Here is a 22271-nt window from a genome sequence, read left to right as displayed (position 1 = left end):
AAGCAAAAAGCAAACTTTCATAGCCCGGTTCTGATACCCCTGCGTCAATGTTAGTGGAATTCTGCCAGCAAATTTTCAGGGACAGTGGACATTTTTTCTTTACATTAAAAGGTAAAGGTTTCCCCTGTCCAATCATTTCCAACTCTAGGGGAAGCTGCTCATCTCTGTTTCTTAGCTGAGGGAGCTAGCATTGTCTGAAGACTTTTCCGTGGTTATGTGGTCAATCTGACTATACGCTGAGGCACGTGGAACACTGTTACCTTCCCGCTATTTACCTGCTTTCGAACTGCTAGGTGGGCAGGAGCTGGCACAAGTAACGGGAGCTGACCCTATCACATGGTGCTTGGGTCTTGAACCCAGCCTGTCAGCCTTCCAGTTGACAAGCTCAGCATCTTTAACTGCTGAGCCATTACCCCTCCCCCCATTTCTTTTACATTAAGGTAAAGGTAAAGGTTCCCCCGCACATGTGTGCTAGTCATTTCTGACTCTAGGGGCTGGTGCTCATCTCCGTTTCAAAGCCGAAGAGCCAGCACTTGTCCTAGGACGTCTCCGTGGTCATGTGGCCGGCATGACTAGACGCCAAAGGCGCACGGAATGCTGTTACCTTCCCACCGTAGTGGTCCCTATTTTTCTACTTGCATTTTTACGTGCTTTCGAACTGCTAGGTTGGCAGAAGCTGGGACGAGTAACAGGCGCTCAATGCAGCATTCGGGATTCGACCTGCCAAACTGCCGACCTTCTGATCGACAAGCTCAGCGTCCTAACCCACTGAGCCACCGCGTCCCTTTAGAATGCAGTACTGCAAGCTAACTCACTGTTCGCTGCCAGGAGTCCAATGCTGAGCAGCTCAAGGTTGACTCTGCCTTCCATCCTTCCCAGGTTGGTTAAAATGAGGACCCAGATTGTTGGGGGGGCAATATGCTGACATTGTAAACCACTTAGAGAGGGCTATAAAGCACTGTGAAGCGGTATATAAGTCTAAGTGCTATTGCTGTTTCCCACAGCTTTTTTTTGCACAGAATTATTCCATAAAATATTTTCTTGGTGAATAATTTCTGGACATTTTAAAAGGTAGAACAGGTGAAACTGATTCAAATTATAGCTGGAAAATACAACTCTTGACTTTTTAAAATAAGAGAGACTTATACTTTGAAGTACAAACTTGCACATGAAACTTGGCATCCAGAGGAATATTTGGGGCTGTGGAATATTTTTTAATAAACCTGTTCTTCAGGTTTTGCACAGAAGTGGAGAATAGAAATAGAAATTTGGGAAATTTAACTTAAATTTGGTACTGACAGTTTCAGATCTGGGACCATTCCAACATCAAGGACAGTTGTCTCGCTGTAAATTCAAGACCGCTTTGCAAAAGAGCTGTAATGTTCTAAATGTTCTCTCTCTACTGTGAAACCCTTCAATTACCTAATTTGTTCCATTTTCACTACATGACCCGACTGACAACAGATGGAAAATAAGCCCCTAATAAACACATATTACTTGATAGAAAGAGTATTAATTAGAGAAACAATGGAGGATAGTTGAGTGATTTCCCATCTCTGTAATTTCAGAACAGCTGTGAAGCTTTTATTTTCTAGAAGGCTTCTCATACCAGCTTTTATAACTCCCCCTCCTCAATTTCCAGTCCCTAAGGTTTGAAACCAAGATCTGCCTCTTATTGTTAACCTTCCACTCATGAGAGATAAATCTTTCCTGATGCTTGATCAAAAACCATTTCAGTTCTTTGGGTATCTTGCAAAATAACTCATACTTTATACTTTACAATTTCAATAAAAAACGTAACAGATAAAATGATTATCAATTTCCAGCTTCATTATTTAGCAGAAGATTGGTATTCTTCCTTTTTGCAAATAACTGAGAAAGTTTGAAGGAAGACAACACAAAACATAGTTACCAATAAATTCATGTAAGAAGACCAGTGAGGCAATGTAGCATGACAGACTGAGTAATTCTGCCACTATCATGAGCCAATGCCATGTCTGGATGGTCAGTGCCACCATCAACAGTTCAGTGAGGATCAAGGATGTGAAGGAAATTGCCACAATGTGGACAAATTCAGACTCAAAAAGCAGAAGTGCACCATACATAATTATGCTGCCTGAAATGAGAGGAAATTAAAGGAGTTACAGCATCAACCGAAATGACAACTGTTGTTGACTATTTATAATGTACATGGTTGAATAGAAAGTAATTTCTCCAAATGATTTTTGAACTATTCTGAAATAATCAAAAGCTTTGAAAATTGCAGAGACACACAAAAAGGTTTTTTTGTGTGACAATACCTCAGGAAAACAACTAAATTCCTTTTTATTGAGATTGGCTATAACAACAGAATCTTGTAAATCTGATTGTGCTGTGCCTTTTCCTCCTTCTTATAGTTCAGTGAATGAGGGAGCCACTTCTGAATGTTATTTCTTGTTCTAGACTTTAAAGAATGTTTTAGTTCCTTTTGCCTAGGTAAATAATTTCTGCATATCTCAATCCAGGTCATCTTTCCTATGCTCTACACGTTCCTCATGAAAGAAATGGAAACATTTCTTCCAATCCAACTTCACACCATATCACTCATAATTTTATGCATATCTTCAGTATAGATGAAACTTTCTAGCTTAAGGCTCAGAGGGACTTGTAATTTATTCTTAGTTATAATCCAAAGCATACTTAAGAAGCTAGGCCCATTAAACTCAGCAGGAACTTACATTCACTGACACACAGACACACTGAAGATAGCTGAGCATGTAAGGAGATAGAATGGGAAGACAAGAGTGACTTTGCATTCTGCTTCTGGCTGATCAGAGAATGGCTTCACAGATCCTAGAGATTCAGCTGCAGACATAAGTCATGACCTCAGCATGAGTAATCTACACTGATGAGTAATCCGCAGCCTAATTTGAAAAGCAATTTGAGCAGTGACTCAAGATTAAGCCATAAAATACAGATTCAGAGAATAACCTTTCCACCATCTGGGAAGAGCTCGGTTTGGGGCCATTCTTGGACAATAGCTAGTAGCCAAATTGCATGGTGTGATCCATAAAGTGAAGTCATTCGACCCACAGAACATAATAGGAGAAGAGTCTTGGCTTAGAAATCTTTCCCACGATGTCTCATTTTTTCTGACTGATCAGAAGCTGTGTGTTCTAGATGAAGGTTTTCATATTGTTTCCAGCATTGATATAGCCCTTGAAAATAATTTCTGTTAGAACATTGTCTCACACATTTCTATTACCATCCCACATGTTTATCTTCCTGAATTTGCTTCTCTAAAGTATCAAAGATGGGACAAGTGGTTGTTCTTGTGAATGAGAAGATGTACGTGAAAATGAGTAGACAATGGGTCACAATCTTCTTTTGCTTTGCATTCAGAGTACAAGGGCAGAATCCCTATCTTACTTCCTGAGTTAAGCCATTACTACGCTATCTTGTAGCCAGAAAACTTATTTCAAGACAAAGTCATTTTAATTCCTTCACTGAATTCAGTTACTTCTTGGGTTCTAGGCCATGTCATTCTTTTTTCTTCTGATCAGCAGAAATGCCTCAGATGAAAGGCAAATCCCTAAAAAGTACAACTTCAAGATGTAACTCAATATGAATAGTAAGCATGCAGCAAAGCTTTAGAAACTATAGCTTTGGGCTACTCGAAGCACTGTGAAGCTGCAGTACTTAGTAGAAAAATGGAGGAAGGATTATACGACTGGAGCACATAAGCTGGACGAAAGAGTTTTGGTATGCAGCATTTTGACTTATGTATTGGAGGAACCTAAGATAAGTAACAATGATCTGCCTTGGAGCATGTGATAGAAGAGACTGCAATGGTCTTCATCAGAATCACTTTAACATACCAGCAGTTTCAAAGTGGAAATGTAACAACAGAACCAAGGAAGCTTGTTGGGTTCATCTCTGCTGCATGTAATTCTATCATTGCAGAAAAGGGAATCATAGTTCTGCCAATGGTAAGCCTCAACTGACATAGACCAGGGGTCCTCAACCTTGGCAGCTTTAAGACTTGTGGACTTCAACTCTCAGAATTCCTCAGCCAGGAAATCTGGCTGAGGAATTCTGGGAGTTGAAGTCCACAAGTCTTAAAGTTGCCAAGGTTGAGGACCCCTGACATAGACCAACAGGAGTCCAACTGATCCTATGCAATTGTTGATCCTTGCTCTATTTCTGTTCACACTGCCACTAGAAATAAATCTGGTCTTGGTCTGCATATTTCTGGCTTACCTCCAGACCACTGGTTTTTATCAGGCACTCTACATGCTTTCTGCTGAGAAGGAAAGCAAGACTGCAGTCAATGTCTGGAGTAATCAGCAGAAGTTAAACGGAACTCCTGGTGGTCAGTGAGAACAAATTCGGAACTCTCCAAAATTTGCCAGCTCTCTTTATAACTAGTGAAACTAAAAAATGGCTGAATTTCTTTTTTTCTCTCAGAGAATTATATGAAGTCAAATTTGGAGAACAATTTATTTCAAATGTTCAGAAACACTCTGATGAATAAAGCAAACCTCTTACCTTGATAGATACTTATTAAGACCCAGATCAAAAACGTCTTATAAGATAATGGCCTTCCCTAAAATTTGAAAGAGCAGAAAAATGAAAATGAAATCTTTCTCATATATATTAACCTCAAAGCCACATGCAGAAATTTGAAAGGAATAGAAATGTAAGAAATCTGAACCTTCAGGAGATCTTTGTAGAGTTCTGGATACAACATGGCCACGACCGCTTTGACATCTTTGTCCAGCACTAGAGAGAATACTGGAAACATGGTGTAGAGGGTAGAATATCTAAAATCAGGAACAGAAGAAATGCCAGCTGAAGTTTATAATTTTTTCCTCTTAGGGTTTATTTTAGAAGGCTTCTTTTCCTTCCTTCCTTCCTTCCTTCCTTCCTTCCTTCCTTCCTTCCTTCCTTCCTTCCTTCCTTCCTTCCCTCCCTCCCTCCCTCCCTTCCTTCCTTGGTTTGAATTGGAAAAGATCAATTCCTGGGACTGTCTGAGTACATATTAGATACTCTACTACTCAGCTACTAACTTTCCCCCATTGCTAATGTCTAAGAGCTGCTTGACCTCTAAAATATACATTTTATAAAGAAAGACATAATAAATGTTATGTGCTCCAAAAATGTGGTCACCAGATTTGCAAAATAATAATAATAAAAAATTGCACATGTACATATCAAGAGTTGGAACTGATTGCATTTTCTTGGCCAGATTATATTTTGAACCAAACCTCAAAGTATGCTGCTATATTATGTGTGAAATGGTCCACAGATTCAGGACTTAATTTTATCCCAAACGCAACAGGAATCAGCCTCAAACCTTCCCTATGAGGCTGGGCTTTCACACACCCCCCCAAAATGGTGAGGTGGGGCACTGGCATTCATTTTATTTTCTTTCTGCAAGAGTCATATTATGAAAACATGGTTTTGTTTACTTAAAAAAAATCTGTGCCCTGCCTTTTACTTTCAGAAAAGACACCTCCCCCACTCCACCAACATTTTATACCATTGCTTCTGGGATACAAAAGTTGCTTTAACAACTAAAATTGGTCCTAATGGGAACCATGTGCTTTTAATGGTTGCTGGATTAAAAGTTGCTTTGAAACTGTGCATCTTCAAAGTGTCCTGCTTCATTCCGATAACAGCAGTAGAGGCAGGAAGGAAAGAGCACAACATTTTAGCCTGTGCTACTCATTGCCATGACCGCTTTCAAACTCAGGAAGGCTTCAAACAAATCTTATTATACATTTTAAAGATACCACAGGGAATGGTTTGGCTCTTACCCAATGATGAGAAAGCCTTGATACAGCGGAACAGAAGCAAAGTAAAACACCGAAGAGAAAACTGCCTATGGAATAAAATACAAGGAATTATTAGGCTTCAAAGCAAAAAGAAAATAATCTATTCAGCTATCTCTTAATAGAAAGAGTTGGTGTTCCATCATTTGTCAAATCAGGCAAGTAGTAAAGATTAACAGTCTCAAGACTCAGGAATGAGAAGAGACCACAGGTGGCTTCTCTACCCACAAAGATTTGGCAATTTAAAAAAAATGTTCATGGCAAATTAAATCCTAATGAAAGAGGGATTTTAAAAATATGGGTTCTAAAAGATATAATTCCTTCTCAATAATTCAAAAAATTGTGAAGGTCAATATACAATCAAGACCAGAGATATTTCTGCTAAAGATTTTATGGATAAAAATTTGGAAAAACTGCATGGTATTCTTTTCCTAAGACTTTTATATCCCCAATAGTGGAAAGAGTTAGAATGGAATAGAAATAATAACTTTATTTCACTTTAACATCATCTACAATGGAAGAATGGTGATGATGGTGTTGCTGAAAGATTGAAACTGAGGCTCTGATTAGAAAAAAGGCAATGACTAACTTTAATGCGAATTGGAAGCTCCTTTTACAGTTTTTGCACAAACAGTTAAAATGAAATTATGATATATAGGTTATGACATATGGGGACTATTAATGATCATACATTATAAACAATGGAACCATAAAGCAAGAGTTGAATTATTTTTTATTTGCATCTGCTTTAAAACAAGTCAGAAATTATTCTTTCTCTCTTTTTTGTATTTTTGCTTCTTCCTATATTTTTTTTTATTTTTTACTTTTTCGTTTCTATCCCCCTTCTTATTAGTTCTTATTACTTTAAAATGTAATGAAGTTATTATATTAAGAGTATAAGTGATGCAAATAACCTACATATAAAAGATATAAAATAAAAAGCTAAGAGGTCCTAAACCAGTGTAATTCACTGAAAAACTACTACCGGTATCTGCTTCCACACATGGAAGAGAAACCATATCAACGGAATGTGAGAAAGTAGGAACTTAATGACCAAACGGTTCTTGTTTAATGGATTTCTCCTATTTTCTCTGCCACTTAGACAGAAGTAAAAATCTTGTGTGGGTTTTTTTTTTAAATTCACATCCTGATCCTCTCTGGAGCCAAACAGTCAGATGACACTAAAAACGGTACAGGAACATCACTGACCTGCATGGTACTGATGCATAAACTTCTGTGGATCACAAACTGGCTGAGAGCAGCAGATCTTTTGTAGCTGTTTCTTCCATGCACCATCAGTAATCGGCCCAGGTGCTTAAACTGAGTGATGGAGAAATCTGCTGCAAGAGAAGCTTGTTTTCCTTCCTAGGAATAGCGTGAAACAAAAATATCAAGACCGTCCGCTCTTAGAACAAAAACCAGAATTCTCCTGCCACAAGAGCAGGCATCGTTCCTGTTGTATACAGTAGCTTGTTCTCCTTTTATCAGACCATAAGATCATTCCAATCAGGCATCTGACAGCCGCGAACGTGGTATCTTTAGTAGAGTTTATTACTGCCATGCAATCCCACGCAGAATGTAGCCTTAGAAAATCTGAGGCATTTGCAAAATCATTTTCAATTTTCTACTTCTATTTATTGACCACAATTGGGAGCAGAATTTCTGTTACTAAGCAAGACAGTGATTAAGTGAGTTGTGCCCAGTTTTGGGACCTTTTTTGTTGTTGTCATGGTTCTTAAGTGAATCATTGTGGCTTAAGTGAATCACCTAATGGGCATTAAGTGAAACCGGTTTGATATTATGACCCATGTGATATCACTGCAGCTCTGACTGGATGTTAAGGATGTCATGACTATCTCAAGATCATTTCATAATTCTTTTGGGTAAGAGGGGAAAATAATGGCCCAGACTCTTCAGTTAGGAATAAAATCGGGCCAGAAATGTACAGGACGACAGTTTAATCAAAAGCATATGTCTTTAATTGGGGCCAAAAGCCTAAAAGCTTAACACTGGCCAAAATTGTGAGTGGGACCAAATAATATCTGTGGGCTCAGAATTTTTTTTAACTTTTCCACTGCGTCATGTCTATTTTAAGGATTATGCTTACATTTTTATGGTTTTCTCATCTCAAAATGGGAATAAGCAACTACGGTCAAAGGAGGAGGGGTCTTTGAGGAATAAAGAAACTATTTGTCCAGAGGGCTTCCGAGGTTGTCTTCCATAAATCAGATGATAATCTGATTGTGAAATTGTCCATTGAAATAAAGTGCATCCCTCCCTCTCTCCTGAAACCCCTATCACTGTGACTGTGGCATTCAAACGAAACATCATGCTTTGACTTACCTTTCCTTCAACACCAACACCACAGTCTGCCTCCTGAATCATACTGACATCATTTCCCCCATCACCTGTAACAGAAAATATCAAGGCCATTCAGGAAAATTTTGAGTAGCTTAGAATGTTAGCAATCAAGGTCCGATCCGTAGCTATTCTACAGTATGTTTCCATTTTAAAGGACTTATCAAGGTAAAAAGAAAACAGAAGCCATGGTGAGAAACATGAGGAATTATAAGTGGAAAACTGTTCCTGAGTCAACAGTGTAAATGCATGTGAGTAAGACAGTTGTAAAATAAGACTGTTTGGAACTACGCCTGGTATTAAAACCAATACTTTCAGTCTAATTGGGCATAAAGTACATTGTGTTGCTGCAAAGTGACAGTTCCAACATGGGAACGCTTCCAAGATACTTTTGTACAACCTTAGAGGCAAGCCCAAGTGATGGGCATAGAATCAAGTTCAGTGTATGAACGTACAAGTTTACCTGGATGCATCTGAATGAAACAGCTCATTACCACAAGCTAATAATTTTCAACTAGCAGGTGAAATTTAAAAAAAAACACCCTCAGAGAGACAAAGAAACACTAAATTTCCCCCACAGGATGAGGTGGATACATCCTAAACACATCTGGCTTAAGTTCACAAGTTATCTGGAAGCCACACAAGGCAAATGGTGGAAGCACTGAATCATAAGAACATCCAATTTTTGCCATTTTCTTTATGGTTGAAAGCAAAGTTCCCCTTGCTAGCCAAGGCTGGATCTGCTAAGGTTTTACTTGGTCTGCTATAGCTAACCATAAAGAGACAAATCATTTTAGCTTTAGAGTTCCTAGCTGGCAATGACATCCTTTTGGATGGTTACAATAATGGATTCCAGAGCTTCATTATACATGCAACATAAAAGAAAAGAACAGCAGGCTGGATATTCTACTTGAATCACTAGCAGTTTAGCGTTTCTTTGGACAATTATTCCAGGTCATTCAAAATAGGTTTCACTGTCTGTTTTCACGTTTTAACTACACTATTTTTTTCCCTAAGGATCATGAGGCGTGAAGTAAGCAAGGGGAATAACTATATAAAACAGCAGAACACTTTTCACAGTGCCTGTTTTCAAGAAAATCAGAAATAGTAAAACATGGCTGCTAAAATTCAAACCCACAGATTCTGGGGGAAGGAGCCAGAGTTGCAATTTTTACTATCTGATAACCACTTTAGTTTGAGCTACAATTTCCAAATGAAAATCCCCTTAAGAAAACTTTCGCATGTATGTAATAAGGGACTAAATTTAAAATGTGATTTTCTTTCATTAAGAATAAATTTGGGAAGAACTGTAGCTTTTATGTTGACTGGAACCTATCTACATTTAAATCTATGGAAACAAAAAACACAATTAACAACAAGGGCCAACAATCCTGCTGGATTTATGTCCCTCAAACACTCTGCCACCTAATATAGGATGACAAAGAGAACTCTGGAGATTTAGCACAACGATAATGCCTTGTTGCAAAGGATGGCAAGTCTTCTTAATGCAAGTAGCACTCAAATTACAACCATTCATTTCATAACTATTCAAAGTTGCAACAGCACTGAAAAAAAATGTGCTTTACAACTGGTTCTCGCACTTACGACCACTGCAGAATCCTCACAGTCACATGCTCAAAATTCAAGCACTTGGCAATTTGTAATGGTTGCAGGGTCCTGGAGCCATGTGATTGTCATTTGTGACTTTCCCAGCCTGCTTCCAAGAAACAAAGTCAATGGGGGAAAGTGTATTCACTTAATGACCATGTGATTTCCTTAACTGAAGTGATTTGCTTAACAACTGTGGGGAAAAACCATCATAAAAATAAGGCACCACCCACTTAACAGCTGCCTTCCTTACCAACGGAAATTCTGGCCTCAACAACGTTGAGGGCTTCCTGTAAACTCAATTGATTAAGAGCCATCAAATCACTGACAACGCTTAGCAACCACACAAACTTTCTTCATGATAATCTGTTCCAAGAACACCAAAATGCCTGTTATTATTATGATGGCGCGGTTTAATTGCTCTTCTGCAAGTGATCAGGAGATTAGATTCAATGATCCTTTCCATCTCTCTCTGTATTTTCTGCCAACTTATGACATGTGCTTATTCCAAGTGCTGCTTCATAACTACATACATGGATTTGCTTTCCTTCAGGCAGTGGTTCCTTTCATTTCATGGAGGGCTGCTTCAGAAACTCTCTAACCTTTAAAAAAAAACTCCATAGAAATGGGAAACCCATAGGTGTGTGGCGTTTCCTCTGTTTTCATGCACTGATGAACCAATATACAAAAAAGATGGTAAACTAGAGAATCGAGTGGGAGAATCCCTACTATGAAAAGATTGCATGAAGGCTGGGAAAGTAAAGATAAGAAGAAACAGCTGAAAGACTGAAGGAGAATCCATTGATAGCTTATTCTACAAAAAGCAACTCAGCCCAGGTGGCCAGAAACTAGAAAGAAAGAAAGAGGCCCCTTAATGAGGTCATTGTAAATGAGAACTGGACATTCCTCTTGAAGAACATTTATTTATTTTATTTCATTTATTTATTTTAATTCCATTTATATCCCGCCCTTCTCCGAAGACTCAGGGCGGCTTACAAGCTTAGCAGTAGCCTTCATTCTATGTATATGCCTGCTTATTAGGGCTTTCACACACACCCCCAAGCGGCATTATTACAAAGTCAGCTTAATTGCCCCCAACAATCTGGGTCCTCATTTTACCTACCTGGGAAGGATGGAAGGCTGAGTCAACCTTGAGCCTGGTGGGATGCGAACCTGCACTAATTGCAGGCAGCTGGTGTTACTTAAGGAGGCATCAGCCCACTGCTCCACCAAGGCTCTTAACAATAATATATAGATGCCCCAAGAATAGCCTGAAAGATACTGAAGCATGTGTAATCTTTGCTTCCCTTGTTGTCACCCGTGTGAGGATTAACACCTACCTACTGCACAGGTCAGCTTCCCAGTTCTCTCCTTGAGTAAGCGTACAATCTGAGCCTTCTGTGTTGGGGCACATCTACAGCAGACGACTGCCGGACACTGGCAAGCCAGTTCCATGAACTCATACTCATAGTATTTCAAGCACACCTATTCCACGAAAGAAACAAAAGTGGTAAATAGGGTGCAGAAATTCTTTCTTTTACCAAGCCCTGTCTCTCGTTAGAGCTTGATGTTCCAGATCAGGGTTTCTCAACTTTGGCAACTTTAAGATACAGTTAAGAATTCTGGGACAACTTTTTAAAGTTGTCAAGATTGAGAAATACTTCACTAGAGGAATTTACGCAAAGGCCTTTCTGGCCAAAACTGGCACTTGGTGCATAAGCAGGGGCTGAAGCTTAGTCTACCTCTCACCTCCAAGGAATCCCCAGAAATCACCAGGGCACAGTCGTGCTTGCGGCGGAAAGCATTTAGCTCCAAATGTGCTTCTCCACGGTTAGTCACCTGGACAGGAGAGAACGGGTAGCTTAATGTCAGCAGAGAATTCGTCGTATGTCACATGGCTGTCAAATCTGCCAGATGGTGGGTATGGTGTCCTGATCCAAGCCCTGCCACTGCTGTACTTGCAGGACTTATTTATTTATTTAGTACATATGTAGGCTGCCCCAATCTGCCATAATTCTGAAGAGGTGAGAAAATAAGACAATAAAAATAAGAATATACTTAACCCCCAAATAAAAAAAAAAGTTTAAGGTTAGGAGACTCTAACAAGCCATTACAGGGAACCATCATTCACTCTCAGTCACGGCCTTGGGAAGAGCCAGGTTTTAAAAGTTTGTTAAGTGGAGCCAGGAACATATATGTAAACCTTGGGGGGGAGACAGAGATGGTGTTTCAGAGAGCAGGCACCATGACAAAAAGGTTCTTGGTTCCCACCCCATAACCCAAAGGACCTGGGGGATTCTAACCTAGGTCAGAAAGCATGAGACAGGTAGAAAATAGACTGCCACTCAGATAACCAAGACCTATTCCACAAAGGGCTTTATAAGTAATATCTAGGACCTTGAATTGCATCTAGAATTTAATGGTAACTATTGCAGCTTATGATGCAGAAGTATTACTTGAACGTATCACAGCATGCTCATAACTGCCCATGCACTACATTTCAAGTGATCTTCAAGGGTGCACTGAAGTCGTTCAAATATAAGGTGACCAAAGTATGAATGGCTGTCTTAAGGAACTTCAACCTTGAGCGCCACTGACATATTAAATTAATTTGTGTGGAAAGTCTTCCTCACTTCAGCTGCTACCTGATACTCAAGCCGAAGCCGTGAATCCAGAAAGATCTCTAAATTATGCACTAATCCTGGAAGGAGTGGTGCAGTCCCATTCAAGATCAGATATGGATGGAAGCATTCCAGATTTTTTTTTTGGGAGGGGGGGGGCAAATTACCACAACCACCCAAACTTGTCAGGATTGAGCCTACTCCTGTTCAATTCAGATTCACACAGCCTGCAGATACCAGGACAAGACCTTGAGAACTGTGAGATGTATAAGTGGGTATAATCAGTATATTGCTTGATACTGTATCAACTGTATCAACCAACAGATGAACTCATTCAGTGGCTTCATGTAGAAAGGGCAATTGCCCAAACTCCCTCCCAACTCTCAACACTGACTGAAACCAACCACAGAGAAAGGAAGACACCCATCAGAATACCCTGACCTCCAGTCCTAATACCCGCAGGATACCAGGTTGATGATACTAAAACTTGCTGGAGATCAAGTAGAACCAGGGTGGCTGCACACAAATCCTGCATTTTGCTCCTTCTCAGCAAGGAATGAGTCACCATAAAAAGGCTCACTGGGCAGCTATTTGAGGATGTGATAAAGCTGGAGAAATAATTACATTTCACTGTTCTTATGACCAGAATGTAATCCCTAGGCTCTTATTCATTCTCCATTAGATTCACCCTTTGTCTTCTTCCAAAAGCACTCTAGGCATTTTTCTGGCATTTTGTTTCCTGAAGTTCCTCAGAAAACCAAGGAGTTCATTAGGATCATTGCACAGTGAAAGGCCACAGAGGAGCAATTTGATCCAAGGATTGTAGGCAGCAACAAGTGACTCAAGTGTTGCAAATTTTGAATGCCTACAAACTTCCATTAGTACGGATCTTATCCAGAAACTACAAGAATGAATAGTGGCTCAAAAAAGAAAGCACCAATCAGTTTTGGGGGAAAAGGACATATAATGCTAGGAAGAGATTTGGGTTATGAATATTATACTACTCTCACCTGAACATTTTACCAACATAGTTAGTGCATTCTTACTTGGTAACAGAAGTATGAAGTATTCAGATCCAAAGAAGACAAGGACATTTCAAATTTGGCAGAGGTATCTGTGGTATATACCTGCGTCAAGCAGAGGGTATATGTGCACAGCAGATCCAAAACAACCTTGCTTCCTGCTTGTTTGGAGTCTCTGTACACATATCTCTACAGCAAAAATCACCAAATCTGGTTTTTGAATGGGATAATCAGAATCAAGGGATGCTTCTACATAGCCCACTCTTTTTATTCTTAAAGCCATGATCACACTTTGTCAAGTGCTTGCTCCATCCTGGTCAACACTATGAACCTGTGGCAATTTTAAGAGAGGTTTTATTGAAAGAATTATACTGGAAGACAAAGATCAGTAATTTCTAGTGCTCTTTAGGAAATTTAATACCACTGTATTAAAAGAGCTAAAGCTAATAGCACGAGGAAGAACACATCATATGGTTTAGAAATGAAAGCGACTGCTAACATGGGGCTAAAGGAAAGGCTTTGCATCCATAAAGATCTGCATCTCTTAAGGACTCAGTACAGTCCTTTTGCCTGAGACAATTTAGCTTAGATGAATGAAGACTTTCATCATACTGCATCTCACATTTACTGCACAGCCATGTTACCGAAATGCAGTGGCCTTTCTTGCTTTGCCCAATGAAGTCTTGGGCCCTGACATTTTGCAGAGAATTCCCAGAAAAGCATTTTCAGGAAAATACAGAGTTCCTTTTACAGAACAACAAGTATGAGCAATAATTTATTTTTGCAAGACAGATCAGAAGAAAATAACATTCACACTGGTTTCGAATGAAGGGTGGATTTGGGTCAAAGTGCCTTGCTGTAACATCTGGGGGGGGAGGAATCCATCAGAACGGGAATTAACCATTTTAACATTTTTCATTTCTACATTAAATTCATTGCTCCCCTGCATTTTGTCTTGTTAAAGAACTTATTTCAGGAGTGATCCAAGCACCCTGATAAAATTGAGTCTGCAAGAAATTGGAGGAAACAAGAGCTCTTTTTCCTTGTTGATGTTCCAGCTTCTACAACCCATCATATGCGGTGATGTCTGGAGCAAGGTTAGGCTTATATCGTATGCTCAGGCTGTGATCCACATGCACAGTGAAGCTGATGTTATTTCCCTCGATTCAAAATAAAGCTCTGAGGACAAGTGCTAAGTAAATTAAGTTTTATTTGTATTACTCACCAGTCTAAATATATGAATGTCCTGAGACCTGGTTACCAGATGTGCATTCTTAGCAGTACACGTGGCTGTTTCCAGTTTATCCCCTGTGAGCATCCATACCTAGAATAAAAAAAATCAATACCTCACATGAACAGAAACAAAGAGCCAGTATAATGCAATGGTTTGCTTTGGACCAGACTCTCTGGAGACTCAGATTCAAGATCCCACTCAACCACAGAGCTCACTATGTGGATCACTTTTTCTCCAGTCAGCTTACAAGGCTGATGTTCTGGGAATAAAATTAGAAGAAGCTCATATTTAAACCACATTCAACTCTGAAAGGAAACCAGGTTGCATTAAATGTAGCAAATAAAGAATGGCAAATAATAAAAAGGCAGTAAATAAATGTTTAGCATGTAGGAAAGTTAAGATATGTATTGTATTTTAGATATTTAGAAGCCAGTGTGGCATAGTGGTTAAGACCAGGATCCTGGAGACTCAGGTTTGTCTATTTTCAGCTATGGAAAATGTGACCATAGGGTGGTGGCCTTAGGTCAACGATTGTCTCTCACACCAACCTACCCCACAGAGTAATTGTTGTGGGAAAACATAGAAGAGGCAATACTAAGTATGCTGCCTTTGGGTCCTGGAGGAAAGATATATAAATCTAACAAATCAATCAATCAAATTAATAAAATGACCATATAAAAATACAAAAATCTCCCTTGAGTCAAGAGATAGATGACTTCCCGTGATTTCATGGCCATACCCATCTGTTTTTCTTGACACTAGGGTGGGAGACCTTTAGAAAAACTGGAGGAGACCCATCCTCCCTGGCATATCATAGTTTCTTTCAACTATCCAACATGTAGGCATTGTGAAAACAAATGGAAGGAACTTGCACCTTTATACCGAGTAGGTTGTAACTAAAGTCTCTGTCTTCTGGATATGAGAGTTGGACAAACTAGGGACAGGTGCAAATCTGAAAGTAAGTCCCATAACAAAAGTATGTAGCTTCTACTATCTCAAGGGCCTTGCCGCACTTTGCAAGATAAGAGCATTGGGTTAGGGACCAGTAGGGTAGAGGGAGTAGGTGGTGAAATACTATCCATAAGGATTTCTCAGCATTACTTAGGTGTAGTCAAGCCAGTCTGGACAGGATTTTAATTCAAATATAACTGAAATCCTGCACTCAGTCAGAGATTTAGGCATGATAGGCTCAATAGTCTTTTCAAATCCCATGATTCTTTAAAGCTTTATATAAATGCAATTGACAAAAGCAATTTTAGCAATTACATATTTTAAATAAATTACCTGGAATTTTTAAGTAACTGTTAAAAAAAACCCTTTTAATATCATACTGAGATCTAAGAGATATATTTCACAAAAACATGAGTCAACCTTGCCCATTTTTGGAGATGGAAGCTGTAGCTAAGACAAATGGCACCAATAATGCAGTAATGGACGTTATTTAAAGACAGCTTTAAACTGCTCCATGTGGCAGCTGTCTCAGTGCAACTAGCTGTTTGTGTGTAGAAGATGCAACCAGAAAGGTCTGTGGTGACATGGAGAAAATTGCCACATCCACATAATGAGTCATTGTAGATCATGAGAAGACAGTAACCATGTGGACAACTTCATAGAGATTTTTACGTAGCAACCAAAATATGTGTGCGAGTCTCTAATTAAACTTTTTAATAGTCAGTGGAATCAAACAGAATTGGCCTGCTTTGCATATTGCACAATGTGATATTGTTGCCATTGTTGGGAAATACATCTTTCGGAATGGGCACTAGTGATATGATCATGTAACCTGCCATACATTCTACTACACATTTTGCTTTGTATTGCCAGTTGTAAATTGCAAATTAATCTTTGATGCTTATGATGATTCTATAGTATACTGCAATGGGTTTCAACCTTGGCTGTTTGAAGTGTGGACTTCAACTCCCAGAATTCCCTAGCCAACTTAAAAGAGCACTCATGTACCACCTGATGCCAAGTCTTTAAAACAGCTGTGCCTTTTCCTGAGATGTCTAATCTATCATGGGATATGAAACTTCACACTGGGAAGCGTTATGATTGATATGGGCAGAAATTGAACACTTTCCATAGGCAAAGCCAAGAATTTGGGAAGCATTTCTGTGTAGCACAAACATGGCCTTGGGTACTTCTCTACATCTTGGATGTTATATCCATTCTCCCATTTTTCACAAAAATTCAGATCTTGCCTTCATGGAAAATTATAAAATAAGCATAAGCTTCATGCTGCCATTCTTCCCAATGTTATTCCTTGAGACAGGAATCCAAAGTCCCATGGTTTCAGACAGGCTTTCTATATATCACACATGGCTTCATCTTAGCTAAAAGGAAACACAGTTCACTACCTTCTTTATACTATATACACACAGAAATTTGCACAAGAGAGTTCAGTTTGCTTGGTAATGCTGACAATCATGGCATGCAGCTGAACTACATGTTATTTGGAATGAGACAGGTATCTTAGTTACAAACCAATTTAAAATATTTGCTTTCCTGACATGGGGAAAGGCTAGCTGTGGTATGATTCCTAAGGCATAATTTTTCCCCCCAACACAACATTCTGAGTAGATGGTCTCCAACTCTCAGTCAGATAAGCAGCAGCACCCAAAATAGTGGGAAGTCTTTGTAATTCCACCTTTGCCAAATCCCTGACCTGTGTGTCAATGCTGCAAACATTGACATGTTTTTGCACTGACAATATGAGAGACAGCCTGTTACTTTAATTGCTTCATTTGGGGGGAAGGAAATCTACCAGGATGTTTTGAGAAGATTAAAAAAGCCCCCCCCCTACAGAATGGGAAGTGAAACCTCATATGTAAAACTAATTGGATAATGTGATTTATGACATGTAGATAAGGGCGGGGGATTGTGGGGGATTGTGTGTATGTTATGATGGGTTTGGGGGGGAGATTTCAGATTCTGGCATTCCTCCATGAGTGCCGATGTTTTGTTTCATTATTAACACTTTTTAGATAAACAATGCTTGCATTTTGTTTGAAACTGTGTCTTTTATCGGAACCATGACACTGTGCTGCTTACAAGCAGAATAGAATATAGTTCCTATTTCAGTGGAACATTCTGCTCAGAGAAATTATTTTGTTAATTGAAGGGGAAATGCTGTTCTTCCATCAAAGACTGTAGCAATATCAGACCAGAATTCTGAAATGTGACTGTAAACAATGTAGATACTTAACTGATACAGGTAGTCCTTGACTTACAACCATAACTGAGCTCAGATTATGGTTGAAAGTCATGCCATGGTTGTTAAGCATTGTCTGCAATGGACATTTTTTGTTGGAAACTGGAAAAGAATGGTGGTTTCTGATAAAATAGTAATTTGTGGTCATGTGACTAGGGGATGCTCTAAACCAGGGGTAGGCAACCTTGGCTCTTTTATGACTCGTGGACTTCAACTCCCAGAATTCCTGAGCCAGTCCACGAGTCATAAAAGAGCCAAGGTTGCCTACCCCTGCTCTAAACAGCTGTAAATGCAGGTCAGTTTCTAAGTGCCCAAAATGTGGTCGTGTGACCACCATGTTGCGGGGGGGGGGGGGTTTGCTGTCAGAACTTTGAATCCAGTTTGTAAGCACCTTTTTGGGGATCTGTCATAACATCAAATGATTGCTAAGTGACTGGTCGTAAGTCAAGTACTACCTGTAGTGCTTTATATACTGACAGCATTATTAAAGTGCCTCTAAGGATATGAAATGCCACATTCTCCCTCTCATTATAGTTCTCTCATGTTTATTCATCCGTATCCTCTCAGATTGGGGGGAAAAACAGTAAATCTTACACTTCTGGTTTCAATCATACCTTAATGCCAGCATTTTTCAGAGTTTCCAAAGTTGGTCTGACATCCACCTGTAGTTGATCTTCTACTCCAGTCAGACAGAGTAGCTCCATCTCCATCTCCAGACTCTCAATCACGGTGGCTACCTTCAGGGAGCGATCGTGGACACTTAATTTTGCTTGGACGTAGCGGGCCTAAGGAAGATCGCAAGAGACACCCCCGTTACTACTTGTTCATTCACATTAGGTCAGGGTTAGGCAACCTTGGCTCTTTTATGACTCGTGGACTTCAATTCCCAGAATTCCTGAGCCAGCATGGCTGGCTCAGGAATTCTGGGAGTTGAAGTCCACAAGTCATAAAAGAGCCATGGTTGCCTACCCCTGCACTAGGTGCTTACATCTGAACAGAGTACTGTGAGTAAGGAAAAGCAGGCCAAATTTCCCCAAGAGCCAGCAGCAATGCCTCCCACCTCTATTTTTAAAGCAGCCAGATTGCGCTACTCGGTTTTGGCAGCAAAAAGCTTCCATTTTAACCCCCAAAATGTAAAAATAAGGTGCATTAAGCCTTTGCAGGGCTTAAGGACCTATCTTCTTGTCTTTCTTTGAGTGCGCAACAAAACTAAACAAAATAAAGCATGCCTACAAACACATCAAAATTTTGGATCATTTCCCTACCAAGATGTCACTGTATCCCACCGTGCCCCCTGGTGGCTCAGAGGAGACAGAGAAGATTAAATAAAATGCAGCTCCAGCTGGGGAAAAAGTATCTGCCTCGTTTTAAAAACTGGGCAATTACTTTAAAAAAAAAACCAAAAACTAGGTGTGGAAGCAAATATATTCCTTCACTTGTAATTGCCAACACATTTATAGGGTAGGGAAGAGGAGGAAAAGAGCAGGAAACATATGGGTTGGGTAACCTTTGTGCGTGTGTGTATATATATATATATTCCCCTCCCTCCTAAAGCCAGATGGGAAGAGACTGGCCCACATTACAAGAATCTTTATCAGTGAAAAGAACATGGCAGACTGGTGAGTCAACTGGCTGCCATCCACAAGTTTGATATGGCCCTTAAGTTGCCAGCTGGCTGCCACTGATACACTAGGAGCACATCCATGAGCAACCCTCATATCATAAGTCATTTTTATTTTAGCCTTTGTCCTTCAACATCCTGGAATAAACAATATAGTATCATCAAGGGTGGTGAAGCAGAAGACAATGCAATATGTCCTTTCCCAACCAGCAGCCCTCCATCCTTTCCCCTTGTCATGCCAGCTTGGACTGATAATCTGGGATGGGATGGAATGGGACAGGATGGGATAGAACAGCACAGAACAGAACAGAATTCTTTATTGGCCAAGTGTGATTGGACACACAAGAAATTTGACTCCACTGCATAAGCTCTCAGTTTACATACAAACAACAAAGTAAAATAATCATAAGATACCAATAGGAAAGGGTAGTAGAAAAGATGAGAAGGATAATAGTGATACAGACATACTACATGAGTAAATATCATTTAATCTTCTTATGAAACATTCATGCCTCCTATTTGGCCTATATCCTTCCTTGATATATGTGTTATAGAAGTATTTTGTACAGCTCACTTTTAAGTTTAAGATTTAGGGGCTGCATTTGCACAGTATGCCTAGATTAACTTTGCTTAGGTATTTTGGTGGTTTAATGTGTAGTGCAAATCCAGACCACTGGATTAGTTTATATGTATCATGTGTACTTAGAATATAGCTTAACGTAGTAACCAAGTCAAGCATATTGTGTCAATATAAACTGTCTTAGCTATTCTACCCTTGATGCCTTCCATGTAGATGAACTTTCTCCCAGAATTCTTGGCAATGGCTATATTGGTAGGGGAATTATGGAGATAAAGCCTCAGTTCTGGAGGGCATAAAATATAGAAAAGGTTACTTACATTTTTCAAGATAAGAAACAACTTATGGGATTGGAATTGTAAAACAGACATCCAATAAAAATAATAAGATAAGTGGTATATATTCTATCAAGCCAATTCACTCATCCATTTTCAAAATTTTCAAAGTAGCCCTTCCAGTCTGGAAGTTGCCAATGCATGATGGACGATGGCCAATTCCATCTTTGCCAAGAAAAGGGAACAGCAAGCACAGTAGTTTATAGTTTAACCTATTTAAAAAAGCACTTCCCTGCTTATTTCAGAGGTAAATGAGATATTCAGGTTAACCTTTTTTAAATAGGTTAACTGTAAACAACTTTATTTCATGTTTAATTCACTTACCTCAAAATCTTGATATTGCTCCTCAGACAGGGATTTCTTTGCTACTACAAGAACTCTCAATCCTTCTCTTGCCATGTTACCACACTATAAAGGAATATACACATTTTAATAAGCTAATTGCCATTGGAAATAAATATTACCTTAACAATTATCCCTGTTTTTTTCAGTCAGAGAGCAGATTTCAAAATTTCAAAATTATGGAGTTGCACCATAAAATTAATACTATAATTTTGTTGACCAGGTGGTAAAATTGTAATTGAAGTTTTAAAAGCCACCTCCAAAATAATGATTACAGTTTTATATCAAGGGGTTAGCAAGCTTTCCAACCTGAAAATCTTGCAAGACTTTGGCTATTTCACCCTAAAATGTTATTTGATTTTTGATGAGAATGCTGAACTAAGGTGAAATAACAAATGAGATATGGATTATTTTTAATGTAAAAACTTGGTTGACCTCAGTAGAATTTCATGTGATCTAGCAACCTTCTAAAATTTCAGATTAATTAATTAATTAATTAATTCTGGAGAATAATCAGACTATTACCAGGCACATTGGAGCCCCTGTTTTACATAGTGTTTCAGTTTTAGGTTTCTCCTATGCAAAATATTTTTCTTCACTTTTTTGCTGGGACAAACAAATGATGGAGACGTCCAAACATTTCAGATTTTGCATGGAATTATTAATGCATAGGTAACTTGCCAAAGCCCATTCTAAGACCATTATGTTTGTGCAGTGTGGTAATATGCATACATATATGTTGAATCTGCAGATATATTGCAAGTTGCATGCAATATATCTGCAGATTCAACATGTATGTATGCATATTGCCAGTATGCACACACACTGCCCTACTTCTACCCTTCTTTATCAATATCTATAAGCATAGCATACTCCTCTCCTCTTGTTTCTTTTCCTTTCCTTTCCTCAGTTTGCAGGTGGTCTCTTCCTGACTTCAAATGATTTGACTACTACTCCCACTACCCCACAGTAGCCAGGTAGGCTAATGATGGAAGTTGTAGTACAACAGATAGGAAAGTTGCCACATTAGGAAATGCTGAGCTCTATCATTAGGGGCACTCACAACATTCTCTGAATTCAGTCAGGAATTCTTGCCCTAATGAGGATTTCATACTTGCAAATGTAAAATAAGTCACGACGCTGAGACTGCTGTTCTGTACCTCTTCCTCTAGCCAGTCATTGTACTGAACAATGCCTGCCATAACCACATCCGCCCCTTTCATGTAGAATGTTATTTCTCCTGTAGATTCATCCTGAAAGAGACAGAAAACAGGGAAGAGGCAAGAAATGAGATGACAAAGGGGAAAATAAATCCCAGGCGCCCTGCTTTAGTACAGATACTAAAGATACAGATATCTATTCATAAAATACGTAATGCATCTATTGAATGTCATTGTGTGTTATCCTAAAGATGCCTAACTTCAGGAACCATTAATCAACAAAGAGAAAAACTGCTGTCTCCAAGGAATATAAGGTAGCACAATTCAGAAGAAGAAAAATCAACAAGCAAAAACATGGCTTTTAAAAGG

General features: G+C 39.2%; 1 protein-coding gene across 5 annotated transcripts in view; it reads right to left on the bottom strand.

The window, feature by feature from the left end:
- The window catches only part of ATP9A (ATPase phospholipid transporting 9A (putative)), a 93596-nt gene that overhangs the window by 5640 nt on the left and 65685 nt on the right, over window positions 1-22271 (bottom strand). For all 5 annotated transcript variants that reach the window (XR_014026138.1, XR_014026139.1, XR_014026140.1 and 2 more), the window contains exons 16-27: window positions 21903-21995; window positions 20725-20808; window positions 18482-18652; window positions 14648-14746; window positions 11529-11618; window positions 11120-11264; window positions 8157-8221; window positions 7023-7178; window positions 5799-5863; window positions 4694-4802; window positions 4528-4585; window positions 1913-2116 (exon numbers count right to left, since the gene is read on the bottom strand). Coding sequence is in view for 2 of the 5 variants with exons in the window: in XM_081325352.1 (XP_081181478.1) it covers window positions 1913-2116; window positions 4528-4585; window positions 4694-4802; window positions 5799-5863; window positions 7023-7178; window positions 8157-8221; window positions 11120-11264; window positions 11529-11618; window positions 14648-14746; window positions 18482-18652; window positions 20725-20808; window positions 21903-21995 (1339 nt within the window). In the remaining 3 variants the exon portion in view is untranslated. The remainder of the gene's footprint in view (window positions 1-1912; window positions 2117-4527; window positions 4586-4693; window positions 4803-5798; window positions 5864-7022; window positions 7179-8156; window positions 8222-11119; window positions 11265-11528; window positions 11619-14647; window positions 14747-18481; window positions 18653-20724; window positions 20809-21902; window positions 21996-22271) is intronic.

This window comes from Vipera berus (assembly GCF_964194415.1).
Source record: "Vipera berus genome assembly, chromosome: 3".
Lineage (NCBI taxonomy): Eukaryota > Metazoa > Chordata > Lepidosauria > Squamata > Viperidae > Vipera > Vipera berus.
Note: the sequence above shows the minus strand (reverse complement) of the source record. Positions and strands in the feature narration are given on the sequence as shown.